Source organism: Ovis aries, chromosome 21 (genome assembly GCF_016772045.2).
Source record: "Ovis aries strain OAR_USU_Benz2616 breed Rambouillet chromosome 21, ARS-UI_Ramb_v3.0, whole genome shotgun sequence".
Classification (NCBI taxonomy): Eukaryota; Metazoa; Chordata; class Mammalia; order Artiodactyla; family Bovidae; genus Ovis; species Ovis aries.
Genome location: NC_056074.1, coordinates 11,118,992 through 11,135,679, shown reverse-complemented (window position 1 = coordinate 11,135,679; position 16,688 = coordinate 11,118,992). Strand labels below are relative to the sequence as shown.

At 39.5% G+C, this 16,688-nt stretch overlaps 1 protein-coding gene across 37 annotated transcripts in view; it reads right to left on the bottom strand.

The window, feature by feature from the left end:
* The window catches only part of DLG2 (discs large MAGUK scaffold protein 2), a 2,369,976-nt gene that overhangs the window by 694,703 nt on the left and 1,658,585 nt on the right, over positions 1–16,688 (bottom strand). For all 37 annotated transcript variants that reach the window (XM_042238120.2, XM_060403917.1, XM_060403919.1 and 34 more), the window contains one exon: positions 368–537. In XM_042238120.2, the coding sequence (XP_042094054.1) occupies positions 368–537 (170 nt within the window). The remainder of the gene's footprint in view (positions 1–367; positions 538–16,688) is intronic.

Genomic DNA, 16,688 nt, shown 5'->3' with positions numbered 1-16,688 from the left:
TCACATTACTGTTTTACTAAAGGAGAGAGATTACCATTTACACCTGAAAAGTTAGAAAATATTAACATGCCAGCTAAGTCAGTGGTAAAGTTTAAAAATTCATAGAAAAATTTAGATGGTTTTTATTGTTTGTTTATAAGAAAATTTCTTTAGAAATCTATCGCTTCCTTCTCTGAGTTCATAGTTACAGTACTGGCTTCTTTTACTTTCTGTTAAATTCTATCATCACAGGATTTCAAATCTCACGGTAAACGCTGAGTGCCAGAGAATAAAAGAACAGAGTACATTGTGGGCGGGTCGTGGTATAAGCTTTAATCAGATAGCTTGTCACTGGCATCCTATTGTGAGTTGTTTCTGTTTCTGTTACCTTTAGGCCCTTTGAACAGTTTGATTTCCACAACAGTCTCCAAAATGGGTCGTCTTCTACGCACGTACAGCCGAACGATAGACCCTGCTTCTTTGAGTGCTTCCACCGCTTTACTGTGGGAAACCTCTGACACGTCCACCTCATTCACCCGTAAGATACAGTCATTGACCCTGAAAGAAAGGAAGGCAGGCAAAAGTCAGGAGTGTCCAAGAGAATTTCTGAAAGAATATTACGACTATCTAACCTGAAGGTGTGGGGAAGCAAAGCACAATGGCAAGTTAAACATATTTATATTTGGAAGAAATACCTCATATGAAGGAAATCAAGAAAACCTTGAACCCCTCAGCCTTCCCAGTCTTCCCAACATTGACCACCCTACTGGTCAGGTCCTGTCCTGAACTCCAGTCCACTCTGACTGGGACTACATCATATATGGGGTAGTTATATAGGTCAATCCCATTCTCCCAGTTCATCCCACCCACCCCAGCAGTGCATAATTTGCTGATTTATAATATCCTTAACTGCTGGATTTCTTCCATAATCTCATGGAAGATCTACCATCCACATCATACAAAGGAGAGCTGTTCCAAGTGGTTGACTTCTTTGTCTAAAGTTGTGAGCAATTTGATTAGAGACTGGGTATGATCTTACGTCTTCCTATTTCAAAATTTGTTCTTTCCTTTTAGGACACATACATCTAACGTAATGAATAGTTTCATGTATGTTGTGCATATCAATTTAAAATGATAACATGTAGTGTAAACATTATATAAAAAGTATGGGAAGAATTTTCCTATCTTTTTTGTTCATAATTGTTCTATGTCTGTTTGAGGAAGTGAGGTCTAGGACTCTTGGTTCAATAAGAATCTTAATTAGCTTCAAATTCTTGAGCTAGAACAATCTCACTAAGATTCTGGGGTGTCGTTTCATCATAACAGATGCTATGGCTTTAATAGGTTTACACATACATTTCTTCTCTGACTGACTAAAAAAAATTATGGAAAACTACCCGTTAAAATAGTTTTGAGAATGTAGGCATCATGGGTGCCAGTCACCCTGCAGCAGCTGGTCCTTTGAGAGTGGGTAATTTTGTCATCTCACGATAATGCAAAACCATAACGTTCACCATCACCCTACGCTCAGCACACTAATCATATCTTACAACATAGCTTTCCATAGAAGGGAGTGACTGACATTAAAAACGAAAATGGGATGCTATAGCTCTTGAAACTCTACTCAATTTTTTCCTGTTGTATACAGTGGAATCCTTAATTGTCAAATGTTGGGGTGAGGAAATCACAGCCTAAATCAGATATTTTTTTCCTAAACACGTGGACAAAGTCGGCAGCTTTAGTGCACTCAAAAAAAAAAAACAAAAAAAAAACACCGGACTAGCAGTCAGGAGCTTTGGATTTGCATCGCAGCTGTGTATCAGCTGTGTGACCGCGGTCGAGTCACTTCAACTTTTTTGAATTTTAGTTTCCCATGAAAAGAGAGTAACATGCCTAGAGTTAGTGAAGAGAGTAACCAAACACAGAAATAAGTGGACATATGTGTAAACTGTAACAGATCATACACAAGAGAGTTGTAGCTATTGATAGGTTGGGCTCAAGATGGGCTTCAGGATTTGTTGAACATAAACAGGATGGAAATTGAAAATTTTAAAGGGTTTAATATGTGCCATATCATATCATTCTTCACTTCACTTATTTGCTTGTATTTAAGTCAAACCATTTATGAAGCATTGATTCTCCTTTTACACCAATGACATTTTATTGGCAAGATCACAATGCTGGTGACAATAGTGACAGGATTCCAACCCAGTTAGGTCTTTTTCTGGACACAAAGTTACTCAGAGTTAACTAAGGAAAAAAGGGAATGTGAGGGGAGGTGTTTATATTCAAATTCTTAAAATTAAAAAGAAAGAATATCAAGCCAAACTGGGGCATTCAACTTTCCTTCCTCCCAATCACTTGAAATAGCATTTGGCTAGAGGTTCATGGCTATTTGGAAGTTGCTTTCTCTACCAGTAGATAATCTCTGTGAGTAAAGGCAGCATTTGAATTCACTTTGAAATACATAAATATATCACTAGCTTCAAACTCAAATAATACTCTGTTTCAGTGAAATGTGAAGCCTTTATCGTATCACTGAGCCATTGTGTCATAAAGTCATTTACATACAAATTTCCTCCCTACTTTATTGACGTAATTAAGTTGATGGTGAGAAATGGAGTATTCCCGCCATGTCGGTAAAGAAGTATGTCACAGTCATCAGTGATTCAGGCCTCTCAGTGTGCATTTCTGAGCCCTAGGGGCACTCAGGAAGGAAGGGTACCTGCAATCTGGCACCATTAGGCTGCAGCCACTCCCTGAGGTGACCACTGAGGAATTCAGGATGTGAGAAACACACATACTGGCCCCAGATAGCTGAGAAGCATATGAAAGGAGTGATTTCACTGATCCCGGACTCTTGCATCTTCCCATATATAGAAAAGCACTAAATTCCTTAACTTGAGATATCTGGTTTCCTTTAATTTACAAAAATACTTTTGACGCTCAGGCTACCTGCCTGATCTTGCAAATTTCTAAAGAACCTGACTCTTCCCCCTGCCTCCTCAGAGCAGTTCACTCAGGGCTATTCGAAATGCTTTTGCTGCTTTTGGGGCTTAAGTTCTGAAAATTTCCATCAAATAAAATAAAACTCTTAACTTTTCGGTCATGACTATTTTTTAAGTAGACAATGGCTTCACTCTTTCAGTGCTTGCTATTTCAAATATAAGTCTATGACATCCTTTTTAGAGATGAGTGTTGTTCACAGGATTAAAAAGTGTAAGTGCCAGTCGCTCAGTCATACCCAACTCTGCAACCCCATGGACTATAGCCTGCTGGGCTCCTCTGTCCACGGGATTCTCTAGGCAAGAATACTGGAGTGGGTTGCCATTCCCTTCTCCAGGGAAACTTCTCAACCCAGGGACTGAACATGGGTTTCCCACATTGCAGGCAGATTCTTTACCATCTCAGCCACTAGGGAAGCCCAGGATTAAAACATTTAATTTTAATAATTTTCTTTGGATATTCTGGTACATTTCCTTGCTATTAATAAATATTCTTAGAAACAAAAAAGAACATTTTATCACTAACATGTCCACAAAAATCTTATCTAAAATTTGCACTAGACAAATACCCTAGAATATGATATGGTGTCACTGAAAGTCAAATAATACTTAAAAATTATTTATTCTACTTTGAAGATATTTAAAATAATGTATAATATCTACCCTGTTTCATAGGTAGTAAAGTATATTCTGTTGTAAATAAGATTTATGATTTTTATACATTTTTTAAGAATTTTAATTCATTATGAACCTATTTGCAAGGAAGGGATGGAGATATAGATGTAGTGAATGGACATGTGGCACAGATAGGGGAAGGGGAGGATGGGACAAATCAGGAGAGTAGCACTGACACATATACACCACACGTATACACTATAATGAAACATACACACATGTATACACTATCATGACACATACACACATGTATACATTACCATGACACATATACACCACATGTATACACTACCATGACACATATACACCACAGTATACACTATCATGACACATACACACTACTCATATACACTACCATGACACATATACACTACACGTATACACTATCATGACACATATACACTACATGTATACACTATCATGACACATACACACCACATGTATACATTACCATGACACATACACACCACATGTATACATTACCATGACACATATACACCACATGTATACACTACCATGACACATATACACTACACGTATACACTATCATGACACATATACACCACAGTATACATTACCATGACACATACACACTACTCATATACACTATCATGATACATATATACCACATGTATACATTACCATGACACATATACACTACACGAATACACTACCATGACACATATACAGTACATGTATACACTACCATGACACATACACACCACACATATACATTACCATGACACATATACACTACACATACACATTACCATGTATAAAATAAATAGCTAGAAGGATGCTATGGGGAGGGAGGTGGGAGAGGGGTTCAGGATATACATGTACATATACACCCACGGTGGATTCATGTTGATGTGTGGCAAAACCAATACAATATTGCAAAGTAATTAGCCTTCAATTAAAATAAATAAATTTACATTTAAAAAATAAATAGCTAGAAGGAAACTTCTGGAGAGCACAGGGAGCTCTGCACAGTGCTCTGCGGTGACCTAAAGGGGTGGGATATGGGCAGGGTGTGAGGGAGGCTCAACAGGGAAGGAACGTGTGTATACATACAGCTGATTCACTTTGTTGTACAGCAGAAACTAATATAACACTGTAAACCAATTATACACCAATAATAAAATTAAAAAAAATGATCATCAAATGATTGGGTTCAATTTTTTAAAAATCTCTTTATTATGTATTAAAAAATACTGGAAGGAAAGATAACAAAGTTTCATCTCTGTTTCTTTGTGGATTTGGATAGCATGGATGCTTTAAAAGGCGTATTTCTATGCTTTGTTTCTTCAGAAAGTTCTATAATGAACATACTTCATGACAGAGAATCTGAGAACTTGGACTGGAAACCTCGGCTATACCTAGAGACGACTGGGATCTTGTCCCTGCTCGAGAACTTGGATGATGTGTGACTTTGGGTAAGTCACTTGACATCTCAAAGCCTCAGTCTCTTCATATGAAAATAGGAATAATAAGATTGCTGTAGGGATTCAACAATATATGTGAAATATTGAGCACGGTGCCTGAAAAATAGTAAGCTGTTACAGTTATGAAAGAGACAAGAACCATTTGCATAAGAAAGGATATGAAGAGACTGTACTGGAGGAGAAAAAGACTAAAAGGACAGAAAGGAAGAGAGCTACAATCAGGATACTGAAAGCAGTTTTAAAATTTTATATGAAGGAGACAGGAACAGATGCAAATATGGAATTTAGGGGAAGAAAAAATGTAAAATAAGGCTTTTGGTAAGTTTTATGGAGTGTAAATTAATTCCCCTTTCAACTTCCGTGTCCTCTATCATCAAGAAAACAGTCAGTTGTTCTAATACAAACTTCAGCTTTATGGTAGCCTTGGAGAAAGCTTCTAAAGACCATCACACTTGATCTACCTGTCCTTGCCCCACCCCTCATGTGTAACCACATTCAGCCACACTCAGACCTGCTCAAGGCTTGATTCAAAAGGAAGCTTTAGGTCACAAGTCTGAAACTTAATTTTGAAACTTATTGGTTATTAAGATGGCAAGAGGTGCTAACTAACTTATTCTTTAATGTCTCTACTCAGTTCTATTCTCCTTGGTCAAATAGATGAATTAATTACAGACCAAAGGGTCACATCGTGGAGAAAGCTGATCAATGCTTAATGTGCTGAATGAAATGAGGCAATACACTATCAAATGGAAAACATGAGCTGGGAATTATACTGTCTGTGTCTAAAGAGATCAATCAATCATTTATAAAAATCAGACTCTGTTTAAAAAGAATAACTGCATAGATTTTTATGTGAACTATGATGATACTAGAAAAGTTCTCAAGGTAAGAAAAATGCCTTACTTTTCTTTTATTCCTATAGTCACTAAAGGTAGGGTAAGGTAGGCTAAGAACAAAGAATACCCAAAATTCATTTAAGAAAAGACAGATGCATTACAATGCCAGAGAAGAGGAAAGATAAGACAACACACACACACACACACAGACACACACACACACACACACACACACACACACAGAAGTTGACCCAAATGGCTTCAGATTATTATGATCTTTTCTAAATCTACTTAATTGTGTTTGTTTGCTGCCTTCCTTTGGAGAAGGAAAGGGCAACCCACTCCAGTATTCTTGCCTAGAGAATCCTGTGGACAGAGGAGCCTGGTGGGCTGCTTGCTGTCCATAGGGTCGCATAGAGTCAGACACGACTGAAGCAACTTAGCATGCACACATGCATTGGAGAAGGAAATGGCAACCCACTCCAGTGTTCTTGCCTGGAGAATCCCAGGGATGGAGGAGCCTGGTGGGCTGCCGTCTATGGGGTAGTACAGAGTTGGACATGACTGAAGTGACTTAGCAGCAGCAGCAGCAGCAGCAGCAGCAGCAGCAGCAGCAGCTGCCTGCCTCTGTCCTCTCATGACATGCATGTGAGTTCAGTGGGTATATTTAAAGTCCCACCATAAGGTTCCTCCTTGTTGAAACATCTCACCTTAAAAATTCATTTATTTCATTGACTTCCCTAGGTGCTGTTAGTCCATTAAAACTAAGAATAAAATACTAAAAATCAGAATAATTTGACAGTTTTCCAGGAAAGGAAAAGAACTAATGTTTTGGAAGCGTCAGATGTGTGTTAGTACAGTGTTATGTGCCAGGCCTTTTTCTCTCACAAACATTCACAGGGCTACCGGAGGAGTGATGGGTTCATACAGCTTATTATGGATCACTTGTCAAGTCTGACAGTCCCTGTTTTGAGGAATCTGGAATTGAAACTATGAGATTCAGAGGTTCCATCTAAACATGAGAAATAGAAGTTTGAAAGCTACATATTGAGGTCACTTTCTTTCACAGTGACTGAAAAGCGGCAAAAGCTTATTTGCAAGAAGATGGGATTAAAGCAAATTTATGAAAAGAAGTACCAGGCTTTCCTCATAGCTCAGCTGGTAAAGAATCCACTTGCAATGCAGGAGACCCCAGTTCAATTTCTGGGTTGGGAATTTCCCCTGGAGAAGGGATAGGCTATCTATTCCAGATTCCCTGGATAAGGCAATGGCAACCCACTCCAGTATTCTTGCCTGGGAAGTCCCATGGACAGAAGGAGCCTGTCAGGCTGCAGTCTGCGGGGTCACCAAAGAGCCAGACACAACTTAGTGACTAAAAAACATATATCTTTTAATCTAAATAGAAACATTGAAAGGTAGATATTGCTTCCTTCATTTTACAACAGAAACTGAACCTAACAGAGATCTGTAATGACAGTAAGTTGTGTAGGTAAACTCAAAACTTAAGCACTGCACCATCCATCTCTCTCTAGCTTGTTAAAAATAATTTTGGGCTTATTTAAGGACCAGTCTCAACTGCTGACCATCAGTAGGATTAAGGAGTATACTAGAAATTAGTAAAGCCAAGCCAAATTACAAAATCTAGTTCTTAATTTTAGAATTAGATTTCTAAACTTTAGAACTAGATTTAGAAATGGTCCTCGAACTTTAGTGGTGCATTAGAGTCACATGGTGGAGAAGGCAATGGCACCCCACTCCAGTACTCTTGCCTGGAAAATCCCATGGATGGAGAAGCCTCGTAGGCTGCAGCCCATGGGGTCACTAAGAGTCGGACATGACTGAGCGACTTCACTTTGAATTTCACTTTCATGCATTGGAGAAGGAAATGGCAACCCACTCCAGTGTTCTTGCCTGGAGAATCCCAGGGATGGGGGAACCGTCTTTGGGGTCGCACAGAGTCGGACACGACTGAAGCGACTTAGCAGCAGCAGCAGCAGTCACATGGATGGCTTATTAAGTCATAGATTGCTAGGCTCTACCCCCAGAGAGTCTCTGATTTACTAAGTCTGGAGCAGGAGAGATGATTCACCTCTGTAAAAAGTTTCTAGGTGATGCTGGTGTTGTTGCTCTGGGACCATAGTCTAATAACCACCACTCAAAATTTTGACTAGTGTGTGGAGGATGAGATGGTTGGATGGCATCACCAACTTGATGGACATGAGCTTGAGCAAGCTCCGGGAGTTAGTGATGGACAGGTGTGCTGCAGTCCATGGGGTCGCAAAGAGTCGGACACGACTGAGCGACTAAACTGTAACTGTGTGGTTCATTCTAAAATGAACAGGACTTACTGTGTAGCTCAGGAAACTGCTCAACGTTATGTGGCAGCTTGGATGGGAGTGGAGTTTGGGGCAGAATGGATACATGGCTGAGTCCCTTGGCTGTCCAACTAAAACTATCATGACAATCTTAATTGGCTATACTCCAGTATAAAATAGAAAGTTAAAAAAAAAAACACAAAAAATAAAACAAACCAAAAATAAATGAAGAAATAAAATGAACAGGACTGCTCAGTCTCATATAGGCCAGGTGACAGTGCTAGAAGTTCTGATTCTGAGCCGCATTCCCTCAATGCTGCAGCTCTGTTATTTGGAATGAAGTCTTTCTAAGGGAATACGGGCCAGGAGACCACAGCTGCTACACCACGTGAGACTGCGCATGCAAGCCATTTTCCAGCACTTATTTTATATGAGACCTTTTCCTACTTTTTTCCTATAGCAAAGGCCAACTGATAGCCACTCCATTCTGTATTTTAAGAAATAGGGCTCCTGCTCTTGTGTCTAAATCTTGGTGAGAGTAACGTGAATTTATGATCCACGGAGGCCATCTCCTACAGTGTACATACTGTTTTTCTCTCTCCATTTGCCACTTCATTTCCCTTATAGAAAAGGCTTACAGGACTCTCTGAGGCTGTCATCTGGGACAGATCACAATATTTCACAAAGGGGAAGAAACTGCTGTTTCAGCCTTGGTGATTGGTCTCTCAGCACTTTGCCACAAAAACAGAGTCCAGTAACAAACCCTGAGCCAGGTAACTGGGTGCGTACAATATGGAAAAGAGGCACTAAGTACGAATTTCAAAGAGAAAAGATCATAGGACTGGCAATTACTTCGTCCACTCAGCTTAACACTCTCCACAGAAAGGACGGCACGTCAAATTTCAAGAAATGAGGTCCTGTTGCCTCCCATCTGGATTAAGGCAGTAGCTTTCTAGCTGGCTTTCCCAATCCCAGGTTAACTAGTCCCTTTTTACATATCCCACATGCAAGCCCAGCTCAGCTTCAGTTTCCTAAAGCAACCCTATCATTATTTCCTCTCCCCTCAAAACTCACTGAGTTACTTAACCTATATAAAATCAAAGCTGTGTTTAATTTATCTTTGTAATCCTGGTGTCTGCTACACAGCTGTCACTTTAGAATGAATGAGCATCATTGAAGGGCCTCTAATTCTAGCCTCTTATGCTCTCAAACTCCTGCTCCAAACATCCTCAGTGTCCTGAAAATATAACAAGCTCATTCCAGCCTTTGCATTTTCTGTCATGTTACTTTCTGTCTCCTAAATGCCCAACTCCAACCAGCCTCATTCCAGGCAAGCTCATGCTCTCTGGCCTCATGAAATGTTTCCTAATCACTCAAGTCCTCACTGCCTACAATATCTGAAAAGCAAATGCATGATACATTCCCCTTGAAAAGCTACAGATTGATCTGGTACTACTGCAGAACCGAAAATTAAGTACTATACATTAAAAACACATTTTCAAATATTGGATTTGATTCCTATTTTCCTCTACTCGGATCTACTCCAATCTAAGAAACTGATATTGATCAGCATACATATACTTGATAATTTTATATTTTCGCAGTCTAATTTTATTTGGCTTTGTAATATGGATGAACACTTCAGTGAAAAGTTGAGAAGCACAAGGAAGGAGTATGGTATGGTGGCGGAAATAGTGAGTCATAAACCAGAGGTAAATTCTAATCCTGCCACTTTCCATTTAAGTAAGGCATTTTTTCCTTATCTCGGTTTAAGCTGAATTCCCTCATTTTACAATTCTTTTCTAGCTCTGGTGTTCTATAAATCTAAATTCAAGGTCAACTCAGCCTGCCCCCTTGGAAGTCTGGAATGTACTCGAAGTGGAATGCCAAATTATCCTTGTCCTCCCTCCATGGACAGCTATGTACTCCACAATTATGTATTTTATCAAAGTAAATCATTCCAGCACCCCAAGCTGGGGAGTCCCTTCTCTCTCAGCCACACATTCAATCCATCACATAATTTATTTAGATTCAAACTTTTCCTTTATACCCACTTATCCCAGTGTGGCTTTTCCTGTCAATCACACAGATTCTGGGGGGAAAAAAAAACTGTAAATAGTCTTATTTCTACTTTGGCCCTCTAAAATCTATCTTCCAACAATTTTTTTGGCCAGAATGGTATTATTGAAAATACACCTGATTGCCTTATTCCTCTGTTTAATAGTCTTTGATTGCTTTTCACTGCCTACAGAATTTCAAATATTTAGTTGGGGGGAGGGAGGGATAAATTGAAAGATTGGGCTTGACATATACACATTACTATATATAAAACATATAACCAATAAGGATCTATTGTATAGCTGTACAAGGATATACCACACATCCCTGTATATACTGTACAGGGAGCTCTTATCAGTACTCTATAATGGCCTAGATGGGTAAAGAATATAAAAAAGAGTGGATGTATGGATAACTCATTCACTTTGCTGTATACCTGAAACTAACACAACATTGTAAATCAACTATACTCCAGTAAAAAATCTAAGCAAACCTTTTCTACAAATGAGATCTTATGCAGAAGACACAATGTATGTTTATAATTGTTTGTACATAACAAAGGCAGAGTTTCTGTGGCTTCCGTGATGAAGAGGGAAAGGAATCACAGCAGAGGCTGTTGGAAGGCCCTCGTTTGTGAACCCCCCCCCCCCCCGAGGGTGAGGAATCCAGATTCAGGGCATCATATATGATTGAACAAGGGCCAGTGAGTACTGAGAGAAATCGAGGACAAGCCGGCCGTCGAAGCGAAGCACCCAGCACTGGCCACTGTCTGCTGAAGTCTCTTCTCTAATTCATATAAAGGACAGGGGTGGCACTGTTTGCAGAGCTCTGCAGAGCCCAGAATGAGTTCACACACCTTTTCTGATAAAGCTAAGACCTTCACATAACACGTAAGTCTTTTCGCCATCTGGTTCCTACTCACCTCCCTAGCCCTGTCTCTACCCATTCCATTACAGCTTCTGCAAACACCATGCAAGTTATGACTCAGGTGTCTCCGCCTGCCTAGAACAGCCACCTCCAGATGCCACATTTCCCTGTATTTCACTCAATTTTCAAGACTAATGCCCATTCTGAGGTAGCTTTACAGTTTAATGGGGGGGAGATAGTCAAACAAACTAGTAAAATTTTTGTATAGTAACTTCTATGGCAATAGGTGCTGCAGGAGCATATAATGAAAGATTTTGTTGCGACTAGGAAGGCCAAGAAAAACCTGGAGCAACTGATGTTACTGAGAACTGAAGCCCCAGTAGAAGTCAGCCAGGTGAGTAAAGACAGGGAAAGTGTTCCAGGGACAGCTGAGTGGCTGGTGAGGAGAGGAGCAGAGATCAAGTCCTGAAGGCCCTTGTAAAGCATGATAAGGAACTGGACTTGAATATAAAGACAATGGAAATCCATCACAATACTTAAAGCTAGAATAATGTTTTAGAAAGAATGTTCTAGGTACAGTGTAGAGATATGCAGACATAGTTAGATTTGGGGTTAGGGCAAAAGAAAGCAAGGATTGTTGTCAGAGGCTATTATGTAATCCTGATAAAAGATACGGCAGCCTGTATTAGACCAGTGGCAATCAGGATAGAGAAAAAGGGACTGAGAAGAAGGCTAATTAGAATCTACTGGACATACTGATGGATTGGATGTGGGAAGGGAGCAGAAAGAGTAAACATTTTGTTTAAATGTTTATCTTTATCTATGAATTATCAATCACCTGAGGGGAGAAGTCTTATTTTATTCATTTTTGGCAGCTTTAGCGGCTATTATGGTGCGAGGCACACAGCTGGCACTGAATATATGTCTAATAAATGAATGAATGAGCTGTAGAAGTGGGGAAGCTGATAATGACACCTAGATAGCCAGTGTCCATATTTTCCCTCCAGTGACTTTATCCCATGAGAATTTTGTGTCTTCTCATGTCCTCTCATTTCTCCAGTATAATCAATTCAAATTCAATCCGCCTAAGGCTGTCATTCACTGGCATATTTGTATTAAAGACATAAGCAGAACATCTGTGAGAAGAGAAAGTTTAAATAAAAATTGATCACCAAAGATAAGATCTCAAATATTAATGGAAAGATATAATCACATAGACAAAGTCAACAGTATCTACTGAGTACCTACTGTAGAGTACCAGGTATTGTGTAGGCACTGAGGATACAGCGGTGAATAAGAAAGATACTGATGGCCCCAGATGTAAGAGGTGGGGAGGAAGAGATTTACAAGATCCCAAATCGCATCACAAGGACAGCAGCCTTTATCACTTACATGTAAGACGAGTTCTAGCTTAAACACATCTTTCATCTTAAGAGTTTCGGTGTTAATTTCCAGATTTTATTATTCATATTATTATTTTAATTCTTGGAACTCAATTCTCATAGATAGAATCGAACCATAAGCAAGAATTCAAGTGTACCTTGCAACAAGTTACTTGTAATCTTGCCTCTTAATTTGACCTGCTCATCACTTACTACGTATATAAGAGGTGTGCCTCCATGTCCCCACCTCTCATTGGAAATGTGCACCATCTTCTGAGCCAGTTGATAGTCTGTGTGATTTTACTCATGTAGAGCAAATACACATTATTTGATGGTAAGTGATTTCAATAGTTTATGAGATGCCTGAAATATTTAAGAGAAAAATTTCAATATCTTTAAAGATTCTTAAAATGAGAAAGATTATATCTCATGGTTAGTAAATTCATTGGTTGTTAGAGGAAAACAATTTCAGCATTTGTACAAGGTCAATAACAAATAAGATACCTGTGTAATGCAATTCATTTGTTTTCTTGTTATATCTCTCAGATGGTAAAGCGTCTGCCTACATTGCAGGAGACCTGGGTTCGATCCCTGGGTTGGGAAGATCTCTGGAGAAGGAAATGGCAACCCACTCCAGTACTCTTGCCCGGAATATCCCGTGGATGGAGGAGCCTAGTAGGTTGCAGTCTGTGGGGTCGCAAAGAGTCAGACACAACTGAGTGACTTCACTTTCACTTTCTTCACTAGAATGGAGCTCTATGAATGTAGAAATCTTGCCGCTAATTTTCTCTCTGTTATCCCCAGAGGTTAACACAGCTTTTCATGCAATAAGAACTACCCATCTGGTTTTCCATATTCCTTTAGTTTCCTCAACCTCCATATCCATTCCATCAGCAACATCAGTTACTTCTAACTCCATAATATATCCCAATCCATCAATTTCTTCCCACTTCTGCTACCACCATGCAGTCCAAGTCACCACCACTTCTGCCTGGACACAGTGACTTACTGTTTCTACTCCTCTTCTCCACAGTACATTCTCTACATGGAAGTCAGAGCACATAATTTCAAAATTCAAATCAGATGGTGTCACTCGACCCTTGCTTAAGCTCTTCAAGCTCTTCCTGTATCATGTAAGATAAAATCGAAGCCCCTCACCTGCTTCACAAAGCCCTGGTTCTCATTTCCTCCTGTGTTCTCATCTTCCACCATTCTCATCTTCAACCCCCTTCACACCAGTTACACTGGCCCTACATTACTTCCTAGAATGTGCGTAGCTCAGTCCTTAGAGCGCTTGTACTTACTGTTCCCTCAGCTTTGAAAGTCGTGCCCCTTATCGTTGCTTGGCCAGCTTCTTTTAGTCACTGAAATCTTCCCTTAAAGGCCACTTCATGAAAGAGGCCTTGCTTGATGACTCAGTGTAACAATAGCACCAGTTACTCGTCTACATTTCTGTTTTATTTTTCTCCATAACATTTATGGCTTATGATATTTTGTATATTTATCTTCTGCTCAACAGACAAAAATATACGTTCCTTAGAGCAGAAATCCTGCCTGTCTTGTTGACCATTTTACACTTAGTGCCCGGGACAGTGCAAACTCATAGCAGGAACTCAGTAAATAGTTGAATACCAAATGAATGCAGGGATGAATTGTAGTTCTACCTAGTTTGACTTTGGTTTGTCCACAATGAAGTGTATCAAGTCTGCTCAAATTTGAACTCTGACAGCTCTAGCTTTAAGACCTGCTTAAATCCAAACCCACAATTTTTGGAATTACTTAGCACTGGCAAAAACTGTGAGCAATTCTCTAAATAGCAGAAAATGCTAAACTGCCTGGAGATACTAATTTTTGAGGGTAGATGATTAGTGAAGCTGTTCCCTGACCTTTTTCTGAGCTACCAGAAATGAGTTGTTATTGTTTGTGTGATTTCATAGTATCTACACCCCTTATCTTTTCCTAAGCTAAATCACATTTCATAAATTCAAATTAATTTTGGGTGGAAAACTCATGACACATTTTGAAATTATGGGTGATGTTTTGTGATTTCATAAAACTAGAACTGGAGCTGCCTTATTTAATGGTTGAACTGGTATTTGTAAGTGGCATGCTCAGTCCTTTACAGATTTTCCCAGATACGGAGGTAAAATTCAGAGACCTAGGGATAGTCGGTAGCCTGGAGAATTAGGGGCATCATGAAGGGCACTTTTGCTAAAAGTATCTTCTTGCTTTCAGTAAATGGGTTTTATTTGAATTAATAAATTTCTCTTTCAACATACATACACACCCTTTGCTGTCAGTCATCCACACATTATGTGTAACTGTCCAGGTGGGCTATGGGGCTTTGTTTTACAGCACGGGTAAAGAGGGGCCTCTCTGAGGGGTAATTTAATGGAAGCACTTATTAGAAAAAGCCATGAGTGTCAGGGCAGAGAGGCAAGAAGCTTCCAGAAGATACAGATCAGAAAGAGATCCAAAAGTAAAACCACACATTTCCTAGGACTCCTATGACAACAAAGGTAGCAGTGTCTGGGAACAATAAGTGTTTATATAACACCCCAACAATATATTGTTTCGTACTGAAAGCCTGACACTACACTGGACAGATACTTAACATTTTTTCAATGGAAAAACTGAGGATTAGATAAGTAACTTACTCAAATTCACACAGCAGAGAAGAGATAAATATTATCTCTTAAATAAAATTTATCCGTTGGTCTTAAAGGCTCCTGTTTTCTTGCCACTCATCACTCGTTTTCACCCTGTTGTCACTTAGTCCTTCTGTGAGAAGTGTCTGCAAAACCTCAGCCCTGACTGAACCCAATTCTCCATCTTCCTCACTGCTTCTTCCAGAGCAGCTGGGCCCTGAGTGAGTATGAGTCACTCAGCCATGTCCAGCTCTTCGCAACCCCACGGACTGTAGCCTGCCAGGCGTCTATGTCCGTGGAATGTCAAGGCAAGAGTCCTGGAGTGGGTTGCCATTCCCTTCTCCAGCGGATCTTCCCAATCCAGGGATTGAAACTGGGTCTCCTGCAGTGCAGGCAGATTCTCTGTCTGAGCCACCACAAATGGCAAAAGTCACTGTAAATTCAGGATCTCCAAACACCCTGGTCAGTTTGCTGACCTTCATTCTGCAATGACAGCCTCCAAACCCCTCCTCTTCTACATCACTTCCAGAACGTACCTACCTGACTACATGGAAACCCACACTGTGTCTCTTTTCCGATTACAGTGGAGGAAGTGTCTCTTTTCCGATTACAGTGGAGGAAGTGTCTCTTCTGACACCAAGATCCATCCATTCAAAATTCCCTAACGACCTCATTTAATCATTTAATCTCTTTACATCATGCAAACCCAGTCTCTTCAGTTAACCCATTCTCTGAACATTCAAACATACTTTGGTATCGCCTCTTATTTGAAAAGCCTTCCATCGACCTGGTATTTCCCCTTGGCTACGTTCTCTTTCCCTTTCACAGACCAAGTTTATTAACAAAGGACTGTTTACAAATACTCTCTTATTTCTTCCTCCCTAACCTCTCTTTGTCACATTCTAATAAGAGTCTCCTCACAATGGTGCCACCAAGAAAAGCACAGAAAATGTTCCCACTAAACTCACCAATAATCCAATTTTGGTCAAATCCAATGCCACCTGTTTATTCCTCATCTTAGTTATTTCTCAACAGTGTTGAGGCTGACCACTCACCTCCTCCTTGAAGCCCTCTTTCTTCTAGCTTCTGTGACTTCTGCTTTTCTTCCTACCACTCTGCTCAGTCCTTTTTAAATTCTTGTTTTAGTTCTTCTCCAAGGTATTGATCTTCATGCTTACAAAAGAGAAGTAAGGGAGGAAAACCCAAAACTATCCTTTGTTTTGTATGCTTTAAGTTGACCTCTAATTTTTTCTTTCCTTATAAATTTTAATAGTAACAGAAGATATGATTTTTGGCCTATTGTGAATTTAAAAAAATTTATTTTTTAACTGTCACATCCTTATTTCAAATGTATGTACTAGGAATGTAAGTATCTGTCGATTTGAAATTCATGATTAACAAATTAAGATACAAATTATTTTTGAGCAGTTAGACATTTTATATTTTTCTTATTTTTCTTGTGTTTTCATTTTACTCCC